The 21,797-nt window shown below is 42.3% G+C and overlaps 1 protein-coding gene across 3 annotated transcripts in view; it reads left to right on the forward strand.

Moving 5' to 3' along the window:
* LHFPL3 (LHFPL tetraspan subfamily member 3) overlaps window positions 1–21,797 on the forward strand; it is a 330,442-nt gene that overhangs the window by 181,309 nt on the left and 127,336 nt on the right. For all 3 annotated transcript variants that reach the window (XM_020797278.3, XM_020797277.3, XM_073000686.2), the window contains exon 2: window positions 19,236–19,472. In XM_020797278.3, coding sequence (XP_020652937.3) covers window positions 19,236–19,472 — 237 coding nt within the window. The remainder of the gene's footprint in view (window positions 1–19,235; window positions 19,473–21,797) is intronic.

Genomic DNA, 21,797 nt, shown 5'->3' on the forward strand with positions numbered 1-21,797 from the left:
GTTAAAGAAATTAGGATATTCAGTAACGTCCATTTAGCTTGTAAAGATATCCACTTTAGAAATTTCCTAAGTATAAGCATATATGGCGCTGCCAGGTTGGCTGCTGTTGGGGGATATTTTCAAGAGGAAGGACAGAGAAAAATCAAGGCATTGATTTTGAATGAGGAACACATTTTGAAGTGAGTAAAGTGGAAAGGGCCACCAACGTTTGCCATCCAGTTAACTGGGACATAGTCAAAGCATTCTTTCAGCTCTTTGTGAGAGTGAATTCAGAACAGCAGTTTTGGCAAAATATGCCCATTATTATCAGTCCTCCCTTTCTTGCCTGGTATGGGCATCCACACCAAGAAAGAATCCAATTTGTACCATCATCAAGATGAAAGTGTACTTCAACATCATTTTAGTAGAAATTGTTTCCAGGTTATTAAGGTCTGAATGCTTGCTTATTTATTTATTTATTTATTTATTTATATCCTGCCCATCTGGTATATTCTACCTCTTAATTTAATTTCATCTTTGGAGAAGTTTTCTCAACTGTTTTGATGGCAATGATGCCACTCTTCTTTGAATAAACATTCCCAGCCATTTCATCAGTCTTAAATTTATTTACAATTTTTAGAGAGCAAACTATTATCTTCTGTTCAGGTAAAGTATGGGAATGTCATGCAGTGAAGTATGGTCACCGATAGCCAAGCTTATGCAAGCATCCACTGTTACAGAATAACTTAATAATAATAATAAATCTTAAAACTACAGAGCTGTTGAATTGTTACCGTTGACTGACCTTTTAGATCATTGAGTCCAGCCCCTGTCAAGAAGGCACAGTGGTGAATCAGAATCCCAACCTCTGGCTCCGCAGCCACCAGATACTGAAACCACAGAGCTATCCAGCAGTAATGATCTTTATGACTGCATGTGAAGCTCTGGAATGGAGAGGCATGTGTGACTTTGTAGATATCTACACCTCTGTGGTCGGTTAAACTGCATGGTTAAATTTTGTAATATTTTGAAACTTAGCATGGATTTTTGCACATTTAAGCTCACTGAAAGATGTAGAAAGTCAACCCCATGTGCCCATTCTCAAGACCAAGCTGAAGCCTATTGCACATCCTTATTCAAAAAACAAAAACTACAGAGAATCTTGCAGCACTTTGAAGACTAAGAGGTTTTATTTCACATGACTTTTTGTGGGTATACCCTATATCTTCATGGAGTGCAGTAGTCAAGCTATAGACTTGTGTTCATATGGTGCCCATTGTTAGGTGGGACAGGAGGAAAAGAGATCCAAAAAATGTTATGTTAATAACGCTGGTAATCAAGGGCATCCACAGAAATAATTCTGTCCTTTTGTCATTTGCTGACTGTAACATTTGTATTTTTCTGGTGGGTCTGAATACTTTTTGCCCACCACAAAAATACAACAAATGTTACGGTCAGCAAAGGACAAAAGGGACACCCTCACCACTGCAGGAGTATACCGGATACCTTGCAGTTGTGGCCAGGTGTACATTGGGACCACAAAATGCAGCATCCACACCAGAATCAAAGAACATGAGAGACACTGCAGACTAAAACAACCGGAAAGATTGGCAGCAGCGGAACATGCCCTGAAACAAGCTGGATATGAGATTCAGAACACGGAAGTACTGGAAAACACAAGCAATCATTCTGTTAGACTACATAGGGAAGCTTATTTAACTTATATGCAGAATACACCATGCGAAAGGCTGGATTGGATGAATCCCAGACCGGAATTAAGATTGCCAGAAGAAATATCAACAACCTCCAATATGCAGATGATACCACTCTGATGGCAGAAAGAGGAGAGCGCAAAAAATGGTCTGAAGCTCAACATCAAAAAAACTAAGATCGTGGCCACCCAGCCCCATCACCTCCTGGCAAATAGAAGGGGAAGATATGGAGGTAGTGACAGATTTTACTTTCTTGGGCTCCATGATCACTGCAGCTGGTGACAGCAGCCATGAAATTAAAGGACACATGCTTCTTGGGAGGAAAGCTATGACAAACCTAAACAGCATCTTAAAAAGCAGAAATATCACTTTGTCAACAAAGGTCCGCATAGTCCAAGCTATTGTTTTTCTAGTAGTGTTGTATGGAAGTGAGAGCTGGACCATAAAGAAGGCCTGACCGCCGAAGAATTGGTGCTTCTGAATTGTGTTGCTGGAGGAGACTCTTGAGAGTCTCCTGGACTGCAAGGAGAACAAACCTATCCATTTTGAAGGAAATCAACCCCGAGTGCTCACTGGAAGGGCAGATTCTGAAGCTGAAGCTCCAATACTTTGGCCATCCCATGAGAAGAGAAGACTCCCTGGAAAAGACCTTGATATTGGGAAAGTGTGAAGGCAAGAGGAGAAGGGGGGACAGAGGACGAGATGTTTGGACAGTGTCATCGAAGCTACCAACATGAATTTGACCCAACTCTGGGAGGCAGTGGAAGACAGGAGGCCTGGTGTGCTCTGGTCCATGGGGTCACAAAGAGTCTGACACAACTTAACGACTAAACAACAACAACAACACAGGGAAGCCATTGAAATCCACAATACCAGCAGAACTTCAACAAAAAAGTCTAAAACTCAACAAAGCCTGGCTCCCAGCACTGAAAAATACAGCCTGCAAAAGGTCAATAAACTCTACCCAGCCACAAGGACTGGAGATCACTGAACACAAAAAACTAGCTAACAACACCCATCAATCACAGTGACAGATCATCTTCTCCCCTTATCACACCAATACACCCATAACAAAAAACACCCTGATCATCATAATCACCCAATCTCCTGCAAAGGACAAAAAGCTGATCCCACAGCTACAGATGCTCAACTATCCCATAACCAGAACACAGACAGAGTTCTGATTCCTGTCCTCTGAAGATGGCAGCCACAGAGACTAGTGAAATATTAGGAAGAAAAATGTTCAGAACACAGCCAAACAGCCTGAAAAAGCTACGACAACCATCGGATCCCAGCCGTGAAAGCCTTTGAGAATACATTATTTGAGTTATTTGCTAATTCATGAAAAAACATTCTTCTTACCTTATTTCGATGAAGCATGACACAATACCTTGCTATCTTGTGGAGTGATGATGGTGCTTTTGAGGCTCCTGGGCCTTAAGCATGAGGATGAAACAAGCAGAAATTTATATCCTTAAAAGTTGTGAACAATAGATTCAAACTCGCTTTTGGAGGGCAGGAAAGAGTGAGGAGGCTGTTAGGTTGACTGGCCCCCATCACTAATGTCTGAATGTCATTAGGATTGTCATTTTTTTCCTCTTAGCTCCTCGGTGATGGCTGCTCATCCTTTTGCTGCTGGGTTAAGCACGGTCTTTCCTGTTGAAAGGCAGTAAAATGTCACTGCTGAATATTGGTGCGAATGAAATGATGCTGCTGCTGCACCTCAAGGGCCTATTGTCCATTCCTTTTCTTTTCTCTTAGTGGAACATCTAAAAAGATCAGTAAGTGTTGGAGATGAGACAATCAAAGAACAGCACGTGACAGTCAGCACAGTTGGGAAATTGAACATGTGCTCCTCTGAGGCATTGTGTGGTATGATGCTCACTTGTCTTACTTTCTTACATTGAAAACCCTGCCTTCTTCCAAATGACTGTCCTGCTAAGCAAGTCTTAGGCTATTGTTGCTTATATTTTTAGACACTGAGGACATATGAAGGTATTTTTTAAACAGTTCTTTTCTCATTGAGATGTGAGTTAGTGATTTTTAAAAATAAATGTTGTCTTTCCTATTGTAACCAACAATTGGTCTCTCCTGCTCTTCCTCCTCTTCAGAATAACCAGTTGCTTCTTTCTATCTTTGCTATAGTTTGGCTGCCAAACAAACAGTTTGTTGCCAGGATGCAAGCAGTTCAGCCACAAATACATCACCTTCCCCTGATTTCCAGATATCTTAGAGCTCTTCTACTGTTAGCCCAAGTCAGCGTGGTCTGTGGGGAAGTTGGAGGATACCAGGTTAGAGGTCACCAGAGGCACCAGGTTGGGGACTGTAAAAATACCTAAGTGGTATTAAAGGGCTGCCGTCTTGCCAATATTAGTGCCCTTCAGGGAGGACACCCCAAGCAGATTTCACCAATGAAAGCATTAGGCAATTGTCAGCTTAACGGTCTGATAGGTGGTAGTACAGGAAAACGTTTTTTCTTAAGCAAGTAATAAATAAACTGCTGTTTGCACTACTTAGCTGATCTGATCGTATTGACCAGATAGGCAGGGTACAAATAGAATGAATGAATGAATGAATGAATGAATGAATGAATGAATGAATGAATGAATGAATAAATAAATAAATAAATAAATAAATAAATAAATAAATCTGGAAAGATAAGCACATTCTGTGGGGAGTGGGGCTCTTTTAAAACCATTTTTATTTTTCTGAATTGCTTTTTAAATTTCAAAACTTGTAACTATTCTCCTCTGTGATTCTCTGTATTTTTACTGCGTAGCAAAAATGAATTTTACCAGAAATTCAAAACTCTGCAATGAGACATAGCGTTTGTTAATGCAGGAGTGGGATTGTGTATTAATAAATCTGCTTTCTATAATATGGATAAAAAATAGATGCCTCCAACCACTGCCCCAGAAATAACTTTTAACATTTTTGTGACAGACAAATTCACCTGGCAGTGAAGCTTATCATCTTGGCTAGGATCTGCGACTCCCAGTAATTAACAGCTTGTACTATTTTGACTTTTCTTCTTTAATTTTGCCAGAAAAATATAATCAAAGTATATGCAAACATGAAATAATAATAATAATAATAATAATAATAATAATAATAATAATAATAATAATAATAATAATAATAATAATAATAATAATAATAATAATAATAATAATAATAATAATAATAATAATAATAATAATAATAATAATAATAATAATAATACAAAACCCCAAAACAGCATGACAACAATAAACATACGATGGTACAGCATAAAATATAGATATAAAATCTCAGGCCAAAGTTCAGTTCAAGAGCTGAAATCACACTTCAGGAATTAGAACAGAGAAACTTAACAGGAACATATTTAAAATGTCAGAGAAACAGAGAAGTGTTACCTTGGAACTGAAAATATATAATAATCTTGCTTTTTAAAAAAATTAAAGAAAGCTTCCTGCAAAAGTGTAGGCCAGACCCAAAGGGCCACCACTAGAAACAATCAAAAACAAAACCTTCCTCTTATTGTCATTCTCTTAATCTCAGAATGAGAGGGTGCTCCAAAAACAGCTTGTTTGGATGATCCTCTGGACAGCAACTCCTTGTGGCTTGCAGAGGTAAGGGGGCTGCTGAAGGATTGTTAACTAACACCATGAGATGCTCCGGATTGTAACCCTTGTCAATGGATAGAAATGCTTTTTTTCTTTCTCTCTCTCTTTTGGTACTATCAGATGTTCTAAAAGCCTCTCTACAGTAAGAGGCATGGCCCTGTACTCTGTGCGCATAAAGCAGGCAATGGAGGACTTTGCCTATAGGACACTATAATCCTGCTCTTGGGACATAGCTTCTGTTCGTCTGTGCTGCTTCCTGACCAGATCATTCTTGTCGGTAGAGTTCCTCATAAGGAGCCAGTGCTTTCCTTCAACAAGCATCTCAGCCGTAATTTTCTATGATCAGGAGTACAATGGTGCCTCGACTTACAAATGCCCCTACTTACAACCATTTCGAGCTACAACCAGCTCCGGCCGCAAAATTTTGCTTCGACTTCCAAACAGAAAAAAGGCAGGGAGAAAAGGCGGGAAATTCAAACCGTTGGTGGCAAAGAGGCTGCTTCTTTGTAGCTCTTTCGCCCCAACTGCTAGGGAAAGGGATGCGGTGGAAGCAGTGTCTGAGCGCCGGGAGGCTGAGCCTGGCCGGGGTGCTCTTTCTGGCTGCTCGCCTCGTGGCAGTGGCAACAATGTCCAAGCGCTGGGAGGCTGAGCCTGGCCGGAGTGCTCATCGCCGCCCTCCACCATTTGAATTTCCCACCATCGGCCCCGACTGCTCCAATGGTGGTGCTAGGATGGCAGGAAATTCAAATGGCGGAGGGCAGCAAGAAGCTCCCCAGGCAGGCTCAGCCTCCCAGCGCTCGGACACTTTGGTGGGTGTTTTGTTTTGTTTTTTGCAGACCCAGCGTGAGACTTGCTCTGTTTATATATTTTTTGAGTTGTTGTTTTTTTAACCCAGAACAGATTAATTGCGTTCCCATGCATTCCTATGGGAATGCATGCTTCAACTTACGACAATTTTGACTTATGTTCCATCTTCTGGAACCGATTATGGTTGTAAGTCGAGGCACCACTGTATATAAGAGGAACCAGGGATTATCATAGTGTCTTGATGAAGAGTGAAAGGCTACATGGGCCTCTAGGAGAGCTTTTTGGTCCTTGAATAAATTCATTAAAAGTGTATCCAAAGTCTTTTGAAAACTGGACAGCCCTGGAAATGCCCTGCAACACTGAAATTAGCTTTGTGGCACTTATTTTCAGGAAAGAGTAGAGCTGATTGGGGGGGGGGGGTTGACCCAAGGCACCATATTTATGTGGCAAGTATTTGTTACAGAATGGGCACATTGGTATTTGCTTGCTTGGTTTTTGTTGGAAGAGTATGTGTCTGGTCGTCCCAAGCACAAATATTTTCTCCAGCTGCTCCTCCCCATGAGAGAGAAAAGCAAAGCAGGCAGGCCCAGAATTGAAGATGGCCATGGGAAAAATTGTGATTTGTTTTAATTTGTGATGCATCAAGGTCAACAAATCACAACTTACAAATTTATGATTTTTTTCTGACAAATTGAGCTATCTGTTAGTTAATTATTATTTTTTTACTTTAAAACCCTATAAAATGCCCCCTAAGTATCTAGAGACACCAAATTCACTGGGAAGCTTTACCTGACTCTCTTCTACATGCTCTGCAAGTTTGGTGAAATCTGGGTTTTGGACGTCCGAGTTATACACCCACAAGGACCTCCCGGAAAGTTTCCTCCAGGCACCTGGAGATGCCAACATGACAGAGAAGCTTCTACTGACTCTTCTACGAGTCCCCCCGAGTCTGGTGAAGTTTGGATTTCAGACATCCAAGTTATACACCTACAAAGTGGGTCCCCCAGGAAAGTGCCCTTTTTGAAGGTGGCTTGGGAAAAATCCAATCTTCACCAAACTTGGAGGGATTGTAGAGGAGAGTCATGGGAAGCTTCTCTGTGATTTTGATGTCTCTACATGCCTGGGGGTAACTTTCCTGGGAGGGCTCTTTGTGGTTGTATAATTTGGATATCTGAAACCCACTCTTCACCAAACGTGAGAGGAATGTAGAGGAGAATCAGAGAAAGTTTCCCTACAATTTTGGTGTCTCTACATACCTTGGGGGACATTTTATAGCTACATGAATCAATGAATCAAAAAAATGCTAAAGTTCATTGATTCATGATTCGTCAGGGGCATTTTCTTGCACGCATATGAGTTGGTGAATTGGTGATTTTTTGGAATGAGTTAGATGATTTGATTTTAATTCATGTCCATCTCTACCCAGAATGCAATCTGTGTGTGCCTGTATCTTCCTATGTCCTCTCTCTGCATATTCCAGTGCCCTGAACCCAGTTTAACCAACAGGGTACTGAAGCCCCAGGCACCAAAAATGCTAGTTATAGTCCTGGAAAATAGTTTTCCTTCTCCTCCTCTCCATCAAACTGTGGTTGGCCAACAGACTAAGAGTGATGTTTCAAACAGTGAAGCTTTAAAAAAGCATTCTTGTTCTCTGGAAGTGAACAGTCATGTCATTCTGTCTCCTCTTTTCACTGACCTTTTTAATTATCCAGAAATCTAATTCCCACATCAACCTGTCACCATTTACTTACCAGATTGCCTGACTTGGTGCAAGCAGTTCATTTTCCTCAGAGGTCAAAGATGAGAGATGCCATGTTCTATCACTGCCAGCTGAAAATAAGTGCCTTTCCAAATCATCACTTCTAGTGCAATAAATGCAGAGTTTTATTAATTGTAGCAGGTCTAGACAGAATTCCCTTCCAAGTATCACACTGGCTGGAAGGCTATGTCATTTCCCACAAGCCTCAATCCACAATATTCGTTTTTGAGAAGGATGCCAATCTGGATTGTGTATGGGTGCAAAGATTTGGGGCACCTGTGAGATAGTGCTTTTGATAATACCAACCTTAAGCAAAACCAGTCTTTGTCTTTCTCTTCACCATGCTACGAGTTTGTACATATGCTGAATTCTTTCTCCACTGAAGGACCAAAATGCTTATCTGATAAGCAATGTTGCTGTTAAGTCATGTCAGACCCTTTCTGACCCCATGGACCAGAGCACACCAGGCCCTTCTGTCTTCCACTGCTTCCCAGAGTTTGGTCAAATTCATGTTGGTAGCTTCGATGACACTGTCCAACCATCTCGTCCTCTGTTGTCCCTTTATCCTCTTGCCTTCACTCTTTCCCAGCATCAGGGTCTTTTCCAGGGAGATTTCTCTTCTCATAAGATGGCCAAAGTATTGGCGTCTCAGCTTCAGGACCTGTCCTTCCAGTGATCACTCAGGGTTGATTTCCTTTAGAATTGATAGGATTGATCTCCTTGCAGTCCAGGGGACTCTCAAGAGTCTCCTCCAGCACCACAATTCAAAAGCATCAATTCTTCAATAAGCAATACCCACAAGCTTAACTTGACTTTTAAAAAAACCTAGGAATGTCCTTCTATTTCACAAGACCTTTGCCTTTTTCTATACCAGCCTTCTCCAACTGGAGACCGGACTTGGGATGGTGAATGTTGTAGTCCTGTTTTTTTTTGGCAGACACTGAATTGGGGAAAGTTTAATTTATCATGTCTATCATATATCAGGCTACTTCAGAGTATAGACTGGGGTAGGGGAAGGGAAGCTCATTGGTATAATGTGAAATCGCTCTAAGAAAGCTGTGTGAAGTATTTACTCTGGTATTGTGCATTCTTAGAATATAAAAAACCTCTTCCACGTGAGAGCAGCACCGTTTACACTGTAGGCAGCTAAGCCGTGTTTTATAGCAGTATCAAGTGTGTGCTGGAGAACTGACAGCTGAGTTGAAGATCAGTAACATATCTGGTCACCCAGTTCTTGCAGAGACCTATCTCTTGAGACTGATTGTTGAGAGAGAGAGAGAAAGAGTCAGCAGGGACTGTGGTCCTGTGTCTGATCTTTCAGTGTGGAAAAGTTGACAGATAGATTGTTCAGCATTCCTGCTCACTCTTTCTCATTCTCTCTCTGCTGAACACCTTCTTTGTCCCAGTTACACTTCTGTTGCCTCAAAGGTACATTTGAGCTGCTGGCTGGCTCCCAACCAGAAGCCTCACACCTGTCTGCCAGATGTTAGCAGTTTCCTCTGTCACTGCTGTACCATCTGCACTGCAGCCTGGCAGGTCCTCTTCTCTCAGTGACTTGGCACTGCTGCCTATTAATAAGGAGTCTAAAATAAAGGATCACCCAGTTTACAAAAACTTATTGTTCTCTTCTGAACATTTTGCCTCTCTTACTGGCCCTGAATAACATTGCTTTCACATGGGTCCTTTTCTTTGGAGTTGACATCCCTTCTTGATTCATATTTTATGGAGTTATATTCTCAATATGTCACATTTCCCTCTTTTCCCCCCCTTTATAGCACCTTTGCTTTCTTTGTTGTTTTCTTTTTTCTTGGGGACCTGACTCCTGGTAATTTTTGGCAATTACATACGACACAAATGCACACATTTCGCTGCTTCTGCCTGCCTGGTGTTGACAGGTAAAGCATTACTGAGACATCTTAATGGTCCTCTGTCTTTCCTTAAAAACTTCTTTATTGTTTGCTCATCTCATTGTATTGCATCTGGTTTCTTTAATAAAATCATGCTATTTTGCTCTACAAAAGAAAAAGGTAGGAGAGGCTCCCTCCCCCCTTGGAAAAGGGGCGGGCAAACAGCAGTCAACAAGTGGGCTCTCAGTATGCGCCCAGCATGCTCTCAACCCCCCCTCCTGTGTCCAGTACCCCAATTATTGAAATAAAAAAAAGATCTGTTGTACCCTCTGGGGCCAGTTTCTTCATACCTTTGGCCCCCCCTTACCCACTGTAGCCTAGGCGGTGGTGGCAGGGTTGCTGTTGTGCAAAGTTTGCATTCTCAATTATGGAGCAGAAGAGATGGCAGGGAGAGGATTCTGGGGTTTACCACTTAATCTCAATTCTACCCTTGTAGGTGCTTTCCTTTAAAACAGAAATAATTTCTCTGTGGGTCTTTCAGACCTCCCTACTGCTTCCTTGCTCCAACTTGTATCTACAGCCACTGATAGTTTGAAACCTCGGTAGTAACATGGTAGTTTTGGCTAAAGTGGGGCTGCCTTTGAGGCTGATACGGAAACTTCAGATGGTCCAGAATGCGGCAGCCAGGCTAATTAGTGGGGTGAGAAAACACCAACATATCTCCCCCACCCTGGCTGCTTTGCATTGGCTGCCCATCTGTTTCCGTGTCGACTTCAAAGTGCTAATAATCACTTATAAAGCCCTTAACGGTTTGGGACCTCAATATTTGGCAGATCGTCTTCTCCCACCCAGATCTACCCGAATCACCCGTCATCGCCAGCAGGGACGGCTGAGGGGTCTGACGCCGAGAGAGGCTCGGAAGGAAAAAACTAGAAACCGGGCCTTCTCGGCGGTGGCCCCTCGGCTGTGGAATGCTCTTCCAACAGAAATCCGGCTGGCACCCTCGCAGGGTGTTTTAAAAGACAGTTAAAAACCTGGCTATTTAAGCAGGCCTTCCCTCCAGTCAGCTAAGTCTTTTATTTTTTTCCCTATTTTAATCCATCTTGGTAATATTTTCTCTAACTAATTGTATTAATTAATATACCAATTGTATTTTATGATTATCTATATTTTATATTGACTTTTTATGCTGTAAGCCGCCCCGAGTAGACATGGTCTAGAGGGGCGGGGTATAAAATAAATAAATAAATAAATAAATAAATAAATAAATAAATAAATAAATAAATAAATAAAGTATGTGGCTAAACACTACCATGTAACACAGGACAACCAGTTAACAGGAATTGATTGCAGGGATAGTGGCTAGAATCCTATTGGAATTTTACTCTGGAGTAAACATCATGATGGTGAGTTGCAGCTAATTCACAAAGTTCCAGTCACCTGCCTGCTCACGAATCTAGTTGTGTGACTGAGACACGGCGAAGCATGCAACCAGCCCTGTGTTAATTAGCAGAAATTTGCTGTCGTAACTTACACAATTTCATTTACTCTGGCAGGGATAATGTTCCAATAGGATTTGGGGCACTATTTTACAGAGACTGAGGGAGTAAAATTGTTGATCTTATCAACCTTATAAGGACTTCCCCTCAGTAAAATTATTTTTAAATCACCTTGTTGTTCTTCCATGCCTTCAAGTTGAAATGTACTTATAGTCACCTTAATAGGTTGGGATGTGGTGGCGCTGCGGGATAAATCGCAGAAGCCTCTGTGCTGCAAGTTCAGAAGTCCAGCAATCATAAGATCAAATCCACACGACGGAGTCAGCTCCCGTCACTTGTCCCAGCTCCTGCCCACCTAGCAGTACGAAAGCATGTAAATGCAAGTAGATAAATAGGTGCCACCTCTCGTTTGGACAAGCAAGTCGGGCGGCCAGGGAGAAATTGGCTCCCTCCTTTGACCCAATGCTGCCGGGGTTGCTGAGTCCCCTTCACGCCGGGCTGAGCTCAGTCCCTGGCCTGGTGCAAACGGGACTCAGCAGCCGTGGCAACATTGGGTGGAAAGCCTTGCTTCCCCAGCACCATGGGAGGACTGGCAGAGGCTCCCTGCAACCATGATCACTGGCTTTGGAGGTCCCCCGCAAGTCTTCCTATGGTGCTGGGGAAGCCTCTGAATGGAGAAAGGCAGGGGAAAGGGTGGGAAGCCCGGGAGGTTGAGATTTGAATTTCCCGCCCTTTTTCCCTGCCCTTTTTTCCGTTCGTAACCTGAAGCCGGGTTCACAAATCAAGGGAATATTTTTCCCATGAGAGCGGTTCGTAACTTGAAAAGTTCTTATCTAGGGCCGTTTGTAACTTGAGTGTTGACTGTATCTGGATTTTCAGAAAGTGTTTGACGTGGTGCCTCACCAAAGGCTCCTGAGAAAACTCCATAGTCAGGGGATAAGAGGGCAGGTCTTCTTATGGACTGAGAATTGGTTGAGAACTAGGAAACAAAGAGTATGTGTCAATGGGCAATTTTCACAGTGGAGAGAGGTGAAGAGCGGTTTGCCCCAGGGATCTGTCCTGGGACCAGTGCTTTTCAACCTGTTCATAAATGACCTGGAGACAGGGATAAGCAGTGAGGTGGCCAAGTTTGCAGATGACACGAAACTTTTCCAGGTGGTGAAGATCAGAAGGGATTGTGAAGAGCTCCAAAAGGATCTCTCCAAACTGAGAGAATGGCAAATGCGTTTGCATATAAGAAAATGTAAATTAATGCATATTGGGGCAAAAAAATCAAAACTTTATCAGCTGATGGGTTCTGAGCTGTCAGTGACAGATCAGGAAAAAGATCATGGTGTGCTGGTGGAGAGCTTTGATGAAAGTGTCAACCCAGTGTGTGGTGGCAGTGAAGAAGGCCAATTCCATGCTAGGTATCATTAAAATGGGGATTGAAAATAGAACACTCAACAGACCCTTTCTCCTTTCATGCAATACCCAGAACCATGGGACAACCACTCAAATTGAGTGTTGGGAAAGTGAGAACAGACCAAAGAAAGTATTTCTTTACCCAGCTTGTTGTTAGTCTATGGAGCGCCTTGCCACAGGATGTGATGGCATCAGGCCGAGATGGCTTTAAAAGGGGATTGGACAGATTTCTGAAGGAAAAGTGCATCTCAGGTTACAAGCCATGATGGGGATGTATAATCTCCAGGCTTAAAAGGAAGATACCTCAGAATGCCAGATGCAGGGGAAGGGTATCAGAAGACAGGTATCTAGTTGTCTTGTTTGCTCCCAGAGGTATCTGGAGGGGCCACTGTGAGATACAAGAAGTTGGACTGGATGGACCCTTGGCCTGATCCAGCTGGGCTCTTCTTATGTTCTTATGTCTGAGGAAGATATGCATGTGCTGCCTCTTGTGGTAAGGGCTCACCCTCTGTCCAGTGCAACACTAGGACAGAGAGGGGGCTTGGGGAGAGGGCTGAAGCCCTCCTCACACATAGTAAGGATGCTTTACTTTCCACGTTGTATAACTGGAATACTTGGGCCAAGCCTGCACATGCAGCGCTTCTCCACAGTATTCCATAACACAAAAAGTTCATATTTAATTTGCATGGAGAACTCTTAACTTCATGCAGCCCAGAATTCAGCCTAGTTCAGAACCCTGGCTTTGCTTATGAGTAGTAGGGGCTGCTTCCATATTGATCCCTAATAATTTCTAAAATGAGATCCACGTCTTCATCACTTGAACTTTGGAGCAGTAGGGAATGGCTTTGTAGTTACATATTTTGTGTGTTTCTCTTCGCATTGCTTCCCATCTGTTGCTTTCTTTTTGTGCTCTTCTTTTTAAGCCTAAGATTTCCTCATCATTTTCTGAATTTTTATCTTGTCTTGTTTCTGCTGCTCCCTAACAGCCTTCCCTTCAAATATTTTCTCTCTTTCCATAATTGGAAACATTCATTTCCTGACAGATTTTCTTGTCCATTTAGCAGTTTCCTCTTTCTGTCTCCTCAACCACTTCCACCTCTTTTCCTTAGATTTATTTTACATTACTTGAAACTTCTTTTCTTTTTATGCAGTGACTGAAATCCTGTTGCTTACCACAGTATGTTTCAGCTAGAAGAGGCCCATTGAATCAATGGAATTTGCAAAGGCATGGACTCACCAGATCAGAAAGTATTGCTTTTTCACTTTCATGCAGGAACAAAACATTTCCCAGCAGTTAACAGAAAGTCTCAAAGTGTGAAGACACATTTTCCCCTGGGGAATGAGAAAAGCAGAGTATTCGGTACATTCTTCAGTACTACTTGAGATATTCCCAAGCCTGAATTCCTGCAATGAAGCCAGCTTCGGGACAACTAGGTTTTGATGAGATGTGGCACAAACAGAGCACTGTCTTCTCTCCCTTGCCTTTCAGATTAAAAATAATAATGGTGTTGGGGAGGGAGGCTTTATCGGAAATTGTTGATGTGCTGGCAGGATGTGCAAAGGACTTACTTCTGGTTAGGAAATAAGATGGCAGCGGGCAAGTTAGTATTGCTTTTACCTTGGTCAGATTTCTTACAGTGACTGGAAGAAAACTTTACAGCTCTTTTTTGGAAACGATGTCATGTGCCTGTCAGCCTCACAAACTTACAGCTATCTCAGTTGTTGCATATTATAAAAGATGCATGAGAATGCTTCTAAGTGTGTCAGTGTCAAACCATTTGCTGCCATCATCAAGAGCGTCTCTGAGCACTGCTTCCACCAAGAGCGTTTCTGCACCATTCCCAGCACCTCAGCTGAAGTCTCAAGATTTTGTTCTTAATTTGATTGATTGATTTCCTTTGTCAGCTGTCAGCCTCGAAGAAGACCTCTGGTCATGACAGCAAGTCTTTGAAAAATCCCTGGTAAGCACAGACCTAATGGTAGCTCGGTAGAAATCTAAGCTCTCTTTCTCACCTGCTTGTGCCACCCAGAGGAGCCTGATAGCCACATTTTGCCCAGCTGGGAACTGGTCCCTCAGTCAAGTCTAGTGGCAGAAACAATCAAGTGGCCCCTTGGCAAAGGTCTGCAAAATAGTACTGTTGCAGATTTCAGCTTTTGCCAGCTTGATGGAGGAGCTGGGAAAGGAAACAAGATGTGAGGGAGCAGCAGCAAGGTTGCTTAGTGATGAAGAAGGAAAGGCATCTTCACACATTGCTTGTTTGAATTCACAGCACGAGTTTATCTTGATAAATATGTAAGCCAAACTATACCTTAAGGGAAATGTGCATTTCCTCCTTTTTTCCATTCAGGCACATTGTTCTTTGAAATCTCATACCTGCTTAAATAAGGGTTGCAACTGAAATCCCTGTTTACCTTCCAGTGACCATTCCATGTAGTGGATCTCACAGTAATACTGCTCTCTCCATATTCCCTTCGTTTCCTCCTCTGTATAAAACATCTCTCTCTCTCTCTCTCTCTCTCTCTCTCTCTCTCTCTCTCTGTGTGTGTGTGTGTGTTCAGATTCTTACTACAGTGGTGCCTCAAATATGATAATCACTCCGTCTCGTACACCATACTGTGTTCTGAGTGCTTAACTTAGGATAAGCATTTGAGGAAGCAATTCAAAGGACCATACCATACTCCCAAAACACATTAGGATAGCTTGAGTCATTTCTTTACCATTATTTGGAAACCACTTTCCAGAAATCTAGAGTAAGCATTACTCATTAGTCTCAATAAGTGTTATTGTCCACTTCATTTATTCCCATTACTCCAGTACTTCCTGCGCACTGTTTGCAGGCAGTGCTACCAAACAGATCTTCAACAGTTGGACAGAAAAAAAATGAGTGAACATTTTGCCTCACGTCTCTGCATTTAAAATGGCTAGACTGGTGGTTCAGTGCAGGCATTTTGGACTTCAGCTCCCAGAAGCCTCTCCCAGTTGGGCCAATTGTGTGGGATTCTGGGAGGTGAAGACTAAAACATTTAGTGAGCCCAGGAAATGTTGCCAGCTGAATCCTGCTGAAAGGAGGGCTGGGACATGGTTCATGAGCATGATCCTGCAACAGAGAACTGAGTAGACCTCTCTGTGTCATCTGAAGAGGCTGCCCAAGTGTGCAAAGATTAGGCCCACCACCAAGATGAGGTGCCAGTTGCAGCTAGTCCAGCCAGAGACTCCTCACTACGTGTTCTCATCCCTGGTGTCATGTCCTCCATTCCCCTGGTCCAATGAAACTAGCCAGGGTCATGTGAAATCTGGACAAGCCTCAACAGAAAGCTATTAAACCTTTGAGTCAGCTGAAGCTAAGGAAGGGCAAGGAGGTCCGGTCGGGGAGGGTGCCTACACCCCTGTCTGCAGGGACAACTGATGATATGGATCCAGCATCTTTCCATTTGGACCTCTTGCCTAGCCCACCTCCCTGGAGTTCCAGACTTGGTGGAGTAGTAAGGCCTGTGCTCCTCAGTGTAGGAGATGGGAGAAGGAAGACTGAAATAGGCTGGGTGTTCATTTAACTTTCAGCCGCTCATTGGTGTTGGACATTGTTAGACCCTGTTGGCTTTTTAAAGTTGTGTTGTTCCATTAAACATGTGTTGACTTCAATAAAGAGCCGAGTTCTGGAGCAACTTACAGTATTGTCATGGAGGGAGCTGTAGAGGCCACCCACAGTCTGCTAATAAAGAAAGCTTTAGAGATGTGATAACCCATCATCCATACAAACATTCCCTTTCCAAACCTCCAGCCTGCTCTCTTACTTCCATTTTCAGCTTCTTTCTTTTCTCCTACCACCTGCTTGATTACAAATCCCCTATGAATTGCCAGGGTCTGGATGAAACTATATTGACATAAAATGCAGGGAGTGCTATGGGACTGGGATTGTCTGACAGCATGGCTGTCATAAAGAGCTGAGGAGATTTTAGGAGAGTTTGGGGGGAACTGCCAGGAGTCCTTTCCTTGACATCAGCTCTTTCTACTGCGTCTTGCTTTTTGCTCCTACTGCCCAACATGCCTATATTAAATATTTTATTCTAATATGTACACAAAGTATATTGAGATAACGACTGAGGGCTATGGAAAGATGGGTGCATATATCAGTTCAGAAATGAAGTGTGGTGAGAATTTTTCTCTAGGCATATCTGGTTCTGTGGCAGTGGGCAAGCAATAGAAATGGTACTCGTTGCGCAAAAATAAATAGATGTGGTTGCATATACTCACACCTCTGGTCCTCAGGGAAGGAGTAAAAAACCCAAAATTCAGTTTTTCAGGGCAGGTGATGAGTAAGTAAAATTTCTAGCTATCCTTTTTGGATTTAATATCTTATATCTTATGATCTTATAACTGATAGATGTAAAATTGCCGAAGTGCATCTGAAAGGTGTATCTTTACTTCCAGCCATGCCCAGGCAAAGCTGTGTTTAGGTAATCTTGCTTAAGAGTGCATGTGCGCACTTTGAATTTTTTTTCTTTGCGTGAGAAAATTGCATGTTCCCATTGAATCAAGCCAAAAGAAGCTCCTTTCTCTGGTAATGTGTTCTCACCTTGACATAAGTTAATTTTGACATCACCGGGATTTGTGTAAAATACTGTTTTTTAAATTAAAAAATTAAATCCACTTTAATTGTTTAAAAAGCCCAGACATCTGTATTTCTTTTGTTGTATTGTTTAAATTTTATTATTTCTTCTTAGTTCTTGTCCCCAAATAGTTTAAGGCTTATAGTTAAACAATTGCAAAAAAATGCTGCATTTTCATAATGATTTTTTAGCATGCCGAATGTATTCGGGAGTCTTGACATCTATTTTCTTTTTTCAAGCAAACCAAATTAAAGTTTAAATCAAATCTGTGCCATTTTGTACTTTTCGCTGTTCACTCTCTTCATCTGTGACAAATCACTAAAATGACTAATGTAGGATTCTAATAATATACAGTTCAGTGAGCAGCAAAATAAATATAGGACTTCAGATATATCGTAGTTCAGCTCTTCGTACTGGGTATAAGATCCATGAAAGTGATCTGTCCTTTCTAATACAGTACATTCTGGAAGAAGCTTCTCCTTTTATTAAGGATTTGTAGAACATTCTGACTACCACTAAGGTCTTCCTCAACTACATAAATAGTGTATAAGAGGCAAAAATGTGGATTAAAAGTTGGTAGCAGAATTAAGAGTGTAGTGGAGAGCGTTTAAAAAATATTAGCCACCACAAAATATTGATTCTTTATTTTCTCACATTTCTATCCCACCTCTCCTTTACTGGACTCAATGCGATCTACATGTTTTTTCTCCTCCTCACTTTATTCTCACAACAATCCTATGAGTAGAATAGCCTGGGAAATGTGACTGGCTGAAGGTTGCCCAGTGAGTAACATGGCTAAGGGTGGATTTTAACCCAGGTTTCTTGTGCTTTAGTCCATTCTAGCCATTATAACACACTCTCTCTACTCTCGGTAGGCCTGTCTTACTTGAGTAATAATAATATTATGTCAAGTTGATTCTGACTTATGGTGACCCTTTTCAGGGATTCCAGACAGAGAATATTGAAAAGTGGTTTACTATTCCTCTCTCCTGGGACTGTGCAGCTTGCCCAAGGCCACAAAGGCAGCCTGTTATCCTGGGAGACACAGTGGGGAATTGAACTCTCAGCCTCTCGCTCCCCAGCCAGATGCCTAATTCACTGAACCGTCCAGCCATTCAACCTAACTCTATATAAGCTCTATCATGCTTCAGTCTGTTTTGTTAATGTTTTGTTGACAGAAAGCGCAGTTTCAATAAAACTGGTCTCCTTCCCAATCAGTGTGCAATGGCTTATGAAGTGCAGATGCCCAAGTCCCACAGCTGTCCTTGACCTTCAAGAGAGTCCAGAAACAGAGCTGAATTGCACCATATCAACAAATGAAGAGCAGGTCTTTTGTAAAGTGAATGACTGTTAATTGCCCATTGGAGGCCAAACCACTCTCAGATACTTTGCATTACAACTGGGAAGACTTACAACAATGGAAAATCTATTTCTCCCCCAGCTACTATGAGGCTTACAACTAACCTCAGAAAGGAGTGGGAAACCAGAGGAGATGGCAGACTGTGTCAATAGTTCTTCCTACTCTCAGAGTCCTGGGACTTCAACCCTGTGAGCCCTGTCTCCATTACTCCACTACCTGTGTGTTTACATGAAAGGTTTGGCGGACTTTTAATTTAAACGCATTGGCTCTGTGCTGTCAATGGATGTGCCTGTTCATCACTTTGGTTTGCAACGGCCTTTATACAGCAGACTCAGAAAGCATGAAAAGCAATCAAAGGAGTTATTGATGATATCATTTTTTTAAAAAATGACATGTTGAGGAGCTTTTCGGATTGATGCTAACAAACAGCATTTCAACTTCCTGCACAACAAATATATTTGGGGTGTCTTTTAAATGACCTGGGCATGAGCTCCTAGGTCATAAAGTGGAGCTAAGCATGGCAACAGTTGTGAAACAGAACAAAAACACCACATGTGCGTAGTGGTGAAACTGAACCGCTATATCAAGAAAAGAAGTGTGTATCACTCTCTCACTCTTTCTTTCTTTCTCACTCTCGCTCTCTTTCTCTCTCCAGCTCTCTGCCTCGTCCTTGGCTGTATGATCTATCCTGATGGCTGGGATGCAAAAGAGGTGAAGCGGATGTGCGGAGACAGGACAGACAAGTATACCCTGGGGGCCTGTTCGATCCGCTGGGCGTATATCCTGGCCATTATTGGCATCCTGGATGCCCTCATCCTCTCGTTCCTGGCATTTGTACTTGGCAATAGACAGGACAGCTTGCTTGCGGAAGAACTCAAACTGGAAAACAAAGGTAGGACTGCTTTGGGGATGCGGGTTTCTCTGAGGTACTTCGGGACAAAGACTAGGAGCCCCAGCCCTCTGCATTTTCTCGTCCTCATGTTCAAAATGGCTGTGCCTTTTAAAAATTGTTTTGTAGTCCTCAGACAGACGATGGCTTTGACTTCTCCATTTTCTCTTGCTCATGAATGTTCTCTTAGTACTCTACTTCCTATCGAAACACACACCTTTTGAATTCAGCCTTCAGTTCCTCCACTCACTTCCTCTGTTCCACCTGTTAGTGCCTATGCCTTATTTGTAGCCAGCACTTGATAAACCTATTTTATGGTAACTGGCCCGCTGGGGAAATGCTGAGAATTCTAGTCCAAAAATGTAATTTTCCCAAGCTCTATGCAGAGCCTAATCCTCTTCCCTGATCCTCTTTTCTGATAGAACTTTCATTGTCATTTTAACTCCTGTGATGTTTTCTACCTATTGAGATGCTGTTTTGTCCATGTGTGTGTAGGTAGAAGGAGAGGTAGTGAGGTGGACTATGAAGCTTCTATTGATGGATTCAACAGGAGCCCTTTGTGGCTCTTCCTTGGCCCAATTTCATCACGTCACTTTGGGCATGCCTTTTAGTTGCTTTATGTAGACTAGAAGGTGGTGGCTCCAGTTTCAGTGGAACATTGAATCCAATCTGGGTTTTAGTCCACACTTTAAAAAGAGATATCCGAGGTGTTGAACTTATTTTGTGGATGAGGTTCAGCACCTTGGATAGTTCCTTCAAAGTTTGGACTAAAACCTGGAGCACATTCACTGTCCCACTGACACTGAAGCCACCAATCTACATGGATTTGCCGTTTTCAAAATTATTCTTCTTGACGAATTTAACAGTTTGTTCCTAAGGTGTATATGGGAAGCCGGGGGGGGGGGGGGGAGAAAGAAGCCATATGGTCTTTGTACATAATCGCAAGGCAAAGGTGGATAATACATTTATTAGATAACTTTAACAAATAGTAAACATAAGCTAGCTTTTGACACTACACAGGTCTTTGTCAGACTGGGAGTGGTGTAGAAAAAACATAAAAGTTCCAAAAATCTTGGCCAGATGTGTAGGCCAGGCTCCTTGGTTAAAAATAAGTTTCAAAATGGGGACTCCTACCCAGCTTAGAGGTGATAGGTTTCATATTGCGCCTCTGACAGTGTGGATTAGAAAATCACTCCCAATGTTTTTAGACAAGGGGTTGCCAGCCACATATTGCCATCATCACATAGCCCTGCATTGAAACACGTGGTTCTTTTTTGACTGGGAATAGAGGCACCGAGAAGTGTGGCAAACACTATATCAGATATGTCATTGAGCTCGAGTGGGATCAAGAATTTAAGGCAACATCTTCCTTCAACCAGTAGGTTATGCCCTTAGTTTGACTGCAGTTGAACGCCTCTTAACTGGTTCTGCACTGGGACTAAGATAGGCCTGTGTGGAGACTAATGTTCCCATGGTTGCAGAAATCTGCTTGGAAGCCTGAAGGCACTGCTTGCTTGAAATTTTAGAAGCCTGATGGATGGTGACTAAAGATGATTTTGTGGGAGTCAGAAAGAAGATGCTTGAACTCATAGCATAGCTATTTGGTTTTCACTATAAGCAGTAAAACTTAAAATAATTTAGGCAAAAATAGTAAAATAAATGAAATATATACTACAAGAATTATACATACCTTTCCAATTATGCCTAATATATACAGATTTCTGTTGCTCTTTATATAGAATTTGGATTGCTTGGGCACAGTATTTTCAGCTTTTGCTGCTTTCCCCCCCCCTCCCATTTCCACCATTTACTAAAAACAAATGTTTGACTGGAGAACAATGAGCCCCGGATTATACCAATACCAGTGAAAACAAACATCCAGATGTTTGTTTTCACTGGTATTGGTATAATCCGGGGCTGTGAAACAACGAATTGTTTGTTCAAAATGACGCCACCTGTCCTATTTTCAAACAGACAAGTTGCAGCAATGGGGTCAGTTCAAAGTCACACCAGAAAAGCCACATACCCGCAGCCAGCAAACAAATGAGAGGAGGCGTAACCACTGTCAAATCAACAAAGCCAAAATCAAGACACAGACATTTTTACTGAATACATCAGCGTGCCAAGTGCAAAGGACCAAAGTCAAAGTCATATATACATATTTTGAAAGCCAGCAAAACAAATACAGCAGGGATGCCCGAAGTCAAGGACCCCTCAAAACAAATGTGTTGCCTTCGAAGTTTCTTAAGCCTCTAGCAGATGGTTTTATGCCGTTGTTGCCAGACCTGCTTAAGGCCCAGCTCTAACAGCTCAGAGACTTTCAGAAGC

Source organism: Pogona vitticeps, chromosome 5, assembly GCF_051106095.1.
Source record: "Pogona vitticeps strain Pit_001003342236 chromosome 5, PviZW2.1, whole genome shotgun sequence".
NCBI lineage: Eukaryota > Metazoa > Chordata > Lepidosauria > Squamata > Agamidae > Pogona > Pogona vitticeps.